Source organism: Maylandia zebra, linkage group LG18 (genome assembly GCF_041146795.1).
Source record: "Maylandia zebra isolate NMK-2024a linkage group LG18, Mzebra_GT3a, whole genome shotgun sequence".
NCBI classification, from domain to species: Eukaryota; Metazoa; Chordata; class Actinopteri; order Cichliformes; family Cichlidae; genus Maylandia; species Maylandia zebra.
The window spans coordinates 38,480,760-38,491,638 of NC_135184.1; the positions used below are offsets into that span (position 1 = coordinate 38,480,760).

At 41.5% G+C, this 10,879-nt stretch overlaps 1 protein-coding gene across 2 annotated transcripts; it reads left to right on the forward strand.

The window, feature by feature from the left end:
• The first annotated feature begins 268 nt into the window (after nt 1-268).
• On the forward strand, nt 269-7,481 carry LOC101471087 (uncharacterized). Of its 2 annotated transcripts, none has more exons than XM_024805986.2 (4): nt 269-541; nt 3,427-3,573; nt 3,690-3,839; nt 5,593-7,481. In XM_024805986.2, exons 1-4 carry the CDS (start codon nt 370-372, stop codon nt 6,687-6,689), a joined length of 1,566 nt encoding a protein of 521 aa, XP_024661754.1. In that variant the 5' UTR covers nt 269-369; the 3' UTR covers nt 6,690-7,481. The 2 variants fall into 2 exon arrangements, with proteins under 2 accessions (XP_024661754.1, XP_023011039.1); XM_023155271.3 differs by lacking the exon at nt 269-541 and adding an exon at nt 600-952.
• Nucleotides 7,482-10,879: the final 3,398 nt, after the last annotated feature.

Consider the following 10,879-nt stretch of genomic DNA (forward strand, 5'->3'; position numbering starts at 1 on the left):
GCTGATAAATATTCGCTGATAGCTGCCAACATCTGTGAACATAATTTTATAAAGTGGTTCTATATAGTAAGTAACTGTTAATATAGAGCGTTATTAAATTTATTGCTAATGCAATCATATGGCACACTGACTTCTGAGGGAATTTTAGATGCACTCATCATCAGAAAGGTTGTCGACCCCTGTAATAGATCCATACACTGATATATATATAACGGAACAAAACGTTCACCTGCTTTTATAGCCGGAACTTTATAATGTGACACACAGAGGAAACAGTCCTGGCGCTACGTCTAAGTTAGCCGCTTGTTGAAGCTGGAAAACGGTTGCATTCGCGTATAACAGAGAAATATTTGAGCTGTCAAAGTAACGATGTGTTCCGTTGAGTATTTGCGAGAGTTTGTTAGCGAGAGACTAACGGCTGCTGCTGAAGAGATATTCGGCGTCTTTGTTAAAACGATGGTCCAGAATGAGGCCGAGATCAGTCAGCGCAGACTGCAGGATATCACTGTGAAGTTCCCCAAAATAAAGTTACACAGAATCGGTAGGTAACGCTCCGATGGTGTTAATGAACCCAGAGTGGTACTGCTATGTGTTTGAGTACTGGTGAGCTGATGGACGGCGCTACCGAGCATGCTCACGTCTGTGATGTGATTCTTAGGTAAGCGTTAGTGAGGTTTGGGGTGTGTCCAAATTCAGGGGCTGCATCCTTTAAAGGACCCGGCCTGCCCGTGCACGAAAGACGGGAAGACCGGAAGTTAGCGGCTTCTGTAGGTCTAACCTAAGACGCGCGCCTCCTGTTGCCTAGCAACCGTGACAGTACCTGTTACACCCTTGGTGACCAGCATGCTCGACAGAAATAGAGAAAATCTTTATTTTGTGACTTTTATTGGAGAAATTGAGATGTTTCAGTGTCCTGTGATGATTCACCACAGCCATGGGCTGAGTCACAACGGTAATGTTAACTTCCTACATTATTAAGCCTGCAGCTATTGATTATTTTCTAATGATTATACCATCAATTAATTGAGTAATCTGATAAGAAATACTTTTGTCTTATTAATGAGCAGTTATAAATATTCAAAAGAGAAACCAAAATGAATAGAATAAACTCCTCATTGGTTCCATTTTAGAAATTGCAATGTTTTAAACTACATACAACATCTATTTGTACGTGCCATATTTAATAAAAACAATTCTTGAAAGAAAACATTTTAAATAAATAAATTTTTATTTATATAGCACCTTTCAAGACAGAATCACAAAGTGCTGCACATAAGATTGCAAGTCTTGCTACTGAGTCCACAGTTCTTAATGTTAGGGGGGAGAGTTCCACAGTCTCGGGGCCACAGTGGCAAAAGCTCTGTCACCCTGAGTCCTCCTCTTAGTATTTTTTTATAGCAAGTAAGCCCTGATCAGATGACCTCAAAGACCTGCTAGGGACATCGGGCTGTAGCAGATCAAAGATGTAGGCTGGTGCCAGTCCGTGCACAGCTCTGTAGGTCAAGACCACGATCTTAAAATCGACTCTAAATTTAACAGGAAGCCAGTGTAACTGAGATAATAACGGTGTCACATGTGAGTACTTGCAGGATTTTGTCAAAAGCCTCGCTGCAGCGTTTTGCACAACCTGCAGCCGATCCAGTGAACCTTTGCTTAGACACATAAACAGCGAATTACAATAATCCAAGCGTGACGAAATAAATGCATCTATAGCAATCTCGAGTTCAGAGCGAGATAAAACCGGGCTCAGCTTAGCCACATTTCTTAAATGATAAAAACAAGACCGAGCCAGAGATTTCACATGCCAAGGTGTCAAAGGTGACACCTAAATTCCTGATAGAGGATTTAACATAAAGTGAGAGAGGACCGAGGGCTTTCACTATCTGCGATAGAAACCTATCAGGGGCGCATACGAGGACTTCGGTTTTCCCCTCGTTGAGTTGGAGGAAATTTGCAGCCATCCAACGTTTGATCAAATCTAAGCAATCATTCAGACGCTGAAGCTTAGATAAATCCTCGGGCATAAAAGAAACGTACAACTGAATGTCATTAGCATAATTTTCTTAAATGCAAAAAAATACAAATAATCTCAAGTATGGTCAAAATCTATATGCAATCTAAACGCAGGCATAAAAAAATTAGTGTCGAGGATTATTTATGATCACATTGCTTGATGAATCGTAGTCCTTCATCTCTCCCCTTGCAGCTGGACGCTTGCAGAGGGAAGTCAAAAATGGCAGCAAACATTTATCAAGTATCAGTTAACTTGCGAGGTGAAAACACAATTTTGAGTTCAAATTACATGGACTTGTTTTATATGTTTTAAACAAAGAGAAAGGGGAAACGGGACATCCTGCTGATATGTTCAGGTTGTATGATATAAGCATGACAAAAACAGAACAGAAACTGGGTGAGTGTTTCTCCATTCACTGTCAGTCTTGTTATTTGTTGCTCTATACAGGATGAGAACACATTCAACTAAAACACAGCATGGTTAAGTTAGTCCTTTGTTTTATCTTGGGATAAGGTGGGGCTCTTTAAAGGGCCACACATTACACACCAGTTTGTAGTTAGGATCGCTAATATGATGAGTATCACAGACACTCAGATTCATCCCATCACTGTCACTGACCACTAACACTACCATGCAGTGGTTTCTATCTTTTTGACATTACTCTAAGAACAAGATTTCTTAATCATCAATCATCCTCACGATTTAAATTTGTAACGCTCTCAACCCCCAGAATTAACAGAATTTGGACAAACTGCCCGAAATGCATTGACAGAGATATTTCAGGGATATAGACTCAGTCTGCGCTCCATATGGGTTAATTGTTAAATGCGTTAGTTGTGATGACGGCACATTAACGCTGACAGCACTAAAAAAATATAAAGTCCCCAATTTGGGATTTCTTTGGCTTTAAACCAAATAAAAGAGGTAAACCTAAGGATGTAACCAAAGTGGTGTGCCGCTTGTGCAGACGTATAGTGCGAGCAAAGCTCTCAAACACGACTAACTGACATGAGCATGTACATGTCCACCATCCGGCTGAGTATGCTAGGCTATCACCAGCTTCTGCAGCTCTCTGAGGAGGGGCATTTGCTCGCAGATCAAAGAGGGTGCTGTTAAAACAGCGCTATTATTTTTTTTTCTGTTGACTTCTATGAGCTCCATCATGATTAGCAAACCTAGTCATGGGAAAATAAATAAATAAATCGCCCTTGTAAACACTATCGTCAATCGTCGATATATTGTCCAATTGCCCAACCCTAGGCTGATCATTTTCATTTCTATCACACGATGTGGATCCTCTTGGTCCTAACACTCTATACTCCTTATCAGTATAGATCACTGTTTCAGTACTAAGTATGAGTGTTTTTCTGTCATCACACATGTAACCTTGTTTTGTCCCTTTGTCTCGATAGACCTCCCACAACAACTTGTCATTAATAATAAAGATGAGGCTCTTATAGAGCAGCAGCAGCACTGTAACCAGGAAAGGAACTCCAGATTGGTCCAGGAGGAAGCAGAGCCTCTCCTGATAAAAGAGGAGCAAGAGGAAGACTGTTCCAGTAAGCTGCTTGTATTAACAGAGACCAGCACCTTTATGGTGACTTTAACTAATTAGGAGTGGTTGATGAACCCGACCCAAACGTTAACCAGTTCCTCTCTCAAACTTCTCCTGTAGTGGACACCAGAGACCAGCAAGGAACTAAACATGTAGAAATGGGATCAACCACCAATGAGGAGCTGAAGCCAAAGAAGAAATGTCACAGAACCAAAAATTACAATGTGGACATCTCTCCCATGTCAGGGAGTCACTGTAACATGGACACAGGTAAGAAATCTGTACATATAACGATCGCTCCCAAGGCCCGGCCCGGACAAGCAGCAGCAGGATTATAACCATGTTTAAGCTCAACTTTTAAAATATCAAGTATTAAGTGTCTTTGGTGCCTAGATGAAAATCAGTCAGAGTGTAGCAATTAGACATCTGGTGCTTTTCTAAACAAATGTTCTTGCTGTTCAAGAATTGGACGACTTGTTCCTGTCGTGTTTCTCTCTAAATGCTGCGTCCTCATCACCAGCTGTAGCCCTGGCATAGCTGCAGTGTGTCCAACCCAGGGAGAATAAGATCATCAGGATTATTGAACGGGAATATTGTTCATCAATCCTTTGTTCAGTTCAGTCTACTGATCCCTTTGACTGTGGCCTCCTCCGTTAGGCTCACGAGGTTAACCTGCTGGTTTACACTGTGCTGACCACAACTAAGAAGCTCACATCTTGGTTTCTTAGACATGTTTCGTTTTGTTTTTCAGTCAGAGAAAACAAAATATCTACAATATTAAGTCGGGGTTAGAGGAACATTTCTCTGTAGCCACCACGTCACCATACGCTTCCCAGAAACCCCAAATGGTCAAAAGTAGAATTATAACATCACCGTACTCTCAGCAATATTCAAATTTTAAGTGGATGGTTCAACAAAAATGTGTTGATTCAGGAAGGACATTTGAGCCCCTTCACACGCAGAGAAAAGCTAGTTGGAAAACACTGGCAGCCATCTTGAAAACCCATCTTGTGGTTTGTTGTAGGTTCATGTTCAAATTTCTGTCCACTGTTCACTCTTTGTGTCTCTTTGTAAGTGAGGTTTATTTATTAAGCGCTTTTCATAGACAGGCAGTCACGAAGCGCTGTACACAAAGGTAACAATAAAGAAAACATTAAGTAACAAAATAGACAATATAAACAATGCAAATTCAAAACAATTCAGAAGTGTTGATTAACAGAAGGCCTGTTTAAATAATAAAGTTTTAACTGCTTTTTAAAGGATTCCACAGAGTCAACCAAACGTAACTGTGGTGGTACGACTGAAAGGCTCCGCCCCCTTTCGCCTTCAGTCGTGTTCGGGGAGAAACCAACAAACTCTGAGCCTGTGAGCGAAGACAACGAGCAGCAGAGTATTTTATAAGAAGCTGGGGCCATTTAGTGCTCTGTATGTTAAAACAAGAATTTCATCATCTATTGGGAGCCAGTGTGAAGAATATAAAATGGACTACCGTTAGCCAGAATTCATTTGTTTACATGTGAGCAGCTGATAATAGTTAAACTTTCTTTGTCCGGCCTGGCTTTCTGCTTCAGGCTTCGTGTGCGCTCACATAAAATGAGGTGTTTCATACACAGATTACTCCAATCAGAAACTTTATCAGATGAAAATAATAAAATGTTGATTAAAGATCTGTACAGAATATAAAAAATATGTTGCAAATAAGAGAAAATTCATTCTGCAGGGACTCTTTCATCTTGGGATTTTGAGCGTGAAGCAGTAAAATAAATATTTCAACTCAAGTTGATTGTGTTAATCCTGCTGTTTATTTTTAAAATGACAGCTGCACATTAGAGCGCTGAAGTTCGAACTAAAACATCTACCCTAACCTGGACCTACAACATGCTGCACACCAAACAGCTTCAGCTGAAGTGAAACCTGAACCCACTGGTGTTAACAATCCGTTGGCCGTCACAAAATTTGCTTAGATCTTCATTTGTATATGAATACAGCACTGACTGTTTTATGTGCCACTTTGTCTCTCCAGACCAGCTCCAGCAATATGTCTGCAAGGAGGAGGTTCTCGAGGACTTGTACCTCTTTAACCTGGAGAACTCTGGTCTGGATCAACAGGACGTTGGATCGGCTAAGATTAAGGAAGAATGGACGGAACTTTGCACAAGTCAGGAGAGACAGGAGCTTGTAATTGACCAGGAAACCAGTCCATTAACAGTAATTTATGAGGAAAAAAACTACTGCCAGCCGAAACCAAGCAGTCACCTGCTCCTCTCTCACAACTCTCTACATCAAAAAAGAACATCCACAGATGACAAACCATATTCTTGCAACACTTGTGGGAAAAGATTTAAATATGCATCAAAGCTAAAAATACACACGAGCATTCACACAGGTGAGAGGCCATTCTCGTGTGACGCATGTGGGAAAACATTCAGGAGAAAGGATAACTTGTTGGTCCATATAAGAACTCACACCGGTGAGAAGCCATATTCCTGCAGCATTTGTGGGAAAGCATTTAGAGACAGCTCAAATCTGATATATCACATTAGATTTCACACAGGTGAGAAGCGATACTCGTGTGAAACATGTGGGAAAAGATTTTATCATAAAGGCAATTTAACGGTGCACATGGTGACGCACACAGGTATAAAACCTTACCACTGCAAGATTTGTGGAAAAAGATTTGCTTGCTTAGCAAACTTGAAAATTCATGCAAGGACTCATACGGGTGAGAAGCCATATTCTTGTGCGACATGTGGCAAAACTTTTAGTCAGAGGACAAATCTGAAATTCCACACAAGAATCCACACAGGCGAGAAGCCGTATTCCTGTAAAACATGTGGGAAAAGTTTCATTCAAATGAGGGATTTGACCGTGCACATAAGGACTCACACGGGTGAGAAGCCCTATTCCTGTGTAACCTGTGGTAAGAGCTTCAGTCAGAACAGTCATTTGAATGTCCACATGAGAACTCACACAGGTGAGAGGCCATATTCTTGCAAAACTTGTGGTAAAACTTTCAGTCAAAATAGTCATTTGACTGTCCACATGGGGTCTCACACAAGTGAGAGTTCTTGCAAAACATTTGCAAAAACTTTTAGTCAAAATGAGAACTCACACAGCTGAGAGGCAGCGCCTTTGCAAATCTAGCAAAGGTTTCAGTTTCATTTCAGCAGTTGGCAAAGAATCACATTAAACTGGATCTCTACACCGTTAGCTTCTTTACTTGAATCTGTGGAACATGCCAATGACAGCAGAGTTTGACAGGCATAAAAGAGTATTTTGCACCAACAAGGAGCTATTAGCTAAAAAAGTAGCATAGTGTGCAGTGTGTCCTTAAATAACCTGAAACTACACAAGAAAGTGTGGCAGTAATAGGGTGACTGTCAAGCAGCCATTCTTAGAAAGGAACACTTCAAGGATGCTAAATTACACAAGAACTAGACTGAAAATGAGCAGCAGCAGGGCATTTGGGGTGAGACTCCAAACCTTGGGTCAAAAGTCATACATGCATACAGGAGAGGGTAACAAAAGCCGTATGTAAAACATGGTGGAGGCTCTGTGGTGATTTGGAGCTGCATTTCAGCCAGTGGTGTAAGGGATCTTGTGTGGGATCATCTTATAAACCTTTTAAAACATGGCTTCAGCGTACATGTAAATATGTATATACATCTGTATATACATATGTATATACCAGTATGGTACATGTACTGTATTGGTCCCAGTGTAGGTCATAGTGTGAGTTGTCACTGTGTGCTAAATTTGTATTCAAACCCTAACTGAAAAGTGTGTGAGTCTTGGAAACATTTATCTGTTGAAAACCTTTTGTTTCTGTTTTTTGGTGAGTTCTGAACCTTTTTGTCCCACTTTGTTCCAGACTTCGAGTATAACATTAAAACTTGATTTGTGTCAAAACTGCCTTTTAAACTAACTTCCTTTTGTCAACGAGGTTTCAATATTTACTTCCTTTTCTGATGGACTGACTTTAAATCTTTCTTTCTGTGTTTCAAAACAACACTGGATACAAATTCATGTGACCATTAGGTTCTGTACGGTAAACGTACACTGATACTAATGCAAACGGAAAACGTAACGTTCACGGTGGTCCAACAAAAATAAACACTATGTAGGAAAATCAAGCAAACTGGGATTTATAATAAATCATCCTGAAATAAACCCCATATGTGTGATGATGTTTGTGCAAATCTTCGTTCAGATTGGCCCAGCCGTTAAGGAGGAGGTGGGGTACGTACAGATGTGTACGTGCATACTTTGTGATTAGGGCCGGCTCTACGCTGGGGCAAGAGGGGGCAGCGGCCCCTTAAACAAACATCCTGCCCCGTTAAGTCAAACTTTTAGACGTTGAAGGACAATAATAGATTTCCCACAAACTGAATATGGACAAGATTTAGTACATTTACTACAGTAGCTCTCATTCGCTCTTTTCCTCCGTACTCTGTGTGCAGGCTCACACAGCACTCACCAGAGATCCCTCCCCCCCAGCTAAGCATCCAATCACTGTCAGTATGCAAATGAGCCTGTGTCAGGTTTCTCAGTAGGCAGGGTAGAGCAAAATGAAGCAGCAAATCTCTGTCGTCTCGTGAGATAATTAACTAAAAAATACATCTATGTTTGTACAGTGTGTGACTATTGTTTCAGTACAGACGTGTTTATCTCTGTGAGCCTGTCTGCTGCACAGACCCGACACAAAGCCGCCCAGCTTTCAGCTCTGCAATCAACAGTTCCCTCATTTCATATACTAAAGTAATCACAGTAATCACACACACACTTCCAGCAGCTCACAAAGGGAAGTTAAGGTCCTAAACCCCTGTCGTCACACCATGTTACATACAAGGAAGAGGAATTGGGTGATCTTGACCCATGACAAGTCCATAACATATAACTTGGATATGGAAGAGACATGGTGATTCGAAATTTTATTTAATCCTATTTTATTCTTACTTTATTTTGCACATTTATTTGAGAATTAGGCCACCCAAGATAAATTTTATATTGTTGGTTGTAAAGGTCTGGATGATAGTTTTATTTTATTTTTCTGTTTTATTTTTCAAGACTTGGTGAATTGACTTTATTTTTATAACTTGGCCCTTTTTAGTTTTGTTAATATTGGGTTTGAATATATTCGATAGAGGCCATCCACTTAAAGTAAATGTTTTTAGTTGTGATAATCTGATGAAGAATATTTTTGTTTTAGTTTTTGTTGTTTTATTTTTCAGTTTTCCCCCTGAGGGATTGCCGCCTTAACATGATCGGGCGTTTGCAAGCCTCAGTGACCCTGAAAGCTACACCAGCAGAAGCTTAGCCTTCAGGTGGGACATGCAGATGGTCAGGATTTTAGGTTAGAGGCCTGACAAAGTGCAATCCAATTACATGACAAAAACAGTTATCCAAAGCACCCCACCCCCAGCCACACTGCTCTTATGCTGAGAACTAAAAAAAGGTATAGGACATAAATGGTAATTTGGGATTTTTTTTTTTCATTTAATGAGTTCTTTTTCTCCCTATTGCCAGTCTTGGCAGCCGGGGGTCAGTCCGCCAGGGCCTCCGCTCCTGGCCGCCACCCGGCACACAATGCACCTCTTTGCTTAGGCTGCTGCCCCCGCGACCCGGCCCCGGACAAAACGGATGAAGATGGATGGATGGATGGAGTTCTTTTTCTAGAGTGGAAGGACTACCTACTTTCCAAAACAGATTTGGGTGCACAAGTTTGAAATTATTTTTGGTTGATGATGAATTTTGCAGTTGTATCATCTGATCTGTGGCCTTGTGAGCCATCAAATAATTACCACCTGGTGCTCAGTTAGATCAGTTGGTGGGGATAAAATGCCGGACAGGCCTGGCACAACTAAAGCTATAGTGAGGGTATGCTGGAAATGCCCATAAAATTCTTTAACTCCCAGGACTTCAACAGCATTCCGAGGGAGGCTGGGGACACTGAGTCCGAAAGGACCAGTTTTCTAACCCTCCATTGCTGAGGCTGCTGCAAGGAGCTGCAGAGGTGGTTGGAGCCTGGTGGTTATCCCCGAACCAGATGGTGGAGACCGCAAGTGAAAGGAGCCATCAAGTGTGAAGTGAAAGGACTTCGGAGACAGCTCATGGGCACCAGCAGGCCAAGCGAACCGCAGCTCGGGCAATGGCTAAAGCAAAACTTGGGTTTGGGAGGAGTTCAGTGAGGCCATGGACAAAGACTTTTGGTCTGCCTTGAAGCATTTTGAACAAAACTTCAGGCAATTCAGGAGGGTAAAGCTGTGCTCTCCCCCCACATGGTATATAGTCCAGGTGCTGCTGAATTGAACTGAGGGCAGTGGAAGGAATCCTTTAAAACCTCCTTAACCGAACTGACACATCGTCTGTAGAGGGTACGAGGTTTCACTGAGGTGAAAACAACTCTTGGGTTGTTGTGGTTAACTCTTTGGTGGATGAGCCCCTGCAGTCGATCACTTTCACCCTGAACTAACTAGGATGACTCTTAAGTGATGAGTAAAGTGATGATGACTCTAATGGTCAATGATTGACAAAATAGGAGAACAGTCAATCAGTCCGTTTTTGTACAAAAGGTGCAAACCTACTGCCATAAAAGAGTGTTATACTCTTATTACTTATAATTTTTTTTCTTAGCATTAATTTGTTTTTCTTTTTGGCAAAAAAGAATAAAATCCAGTCAGCTTCTACCACTTATCCAGAACGACACTGTAGGATGGGACCATGAAAAGTAAAGTTGGGGTTCCAAAGAAAAGACAAAAGAGAGGATGACACAATTTTATTTTTATTTTTTTTACCAAAAAAGGTTGGCCTTGTCTGTGGGTGATAGAAGTGAAACTCATAGCCACGTCCAAATGAAAGAAAATCTGTGACTTTTATATTTAATATTTTAATTTAATAATAGTTAGATTACTTAATGTGTCTCTCTAACACAGGAAGTCAAAGCTGTCCTCAACATGAAGAAGAAGGCTTTCAGGAGCAAAGTGAAGGAGGAGATGAAGGCAGCACAGCGGGAGGTGAAACGCTGCCTGAGGGAAGCAAAGGACACCTACAGGAGGAAGGTGGAGCAGAAGTTGGAGAGGAACAATATGAGGGAGGTCTGGAATGGTGTGAAAACCATCACAGGCCACAACACCAAGAAAAGCACAGTGGGGGGGACTGTGGAGAAGGCAAACGAACTCAACAACTTCTTCAACAGGTTTGACCAGCCCACAACCCCCCCACCCTCACCTTCACTACAGAGTCCTCTCCCCACTCTCCTGCCTCCCTCGCTTCCCCCCCTTCCTGACACCATGACACCCCCCTCCTCCAAT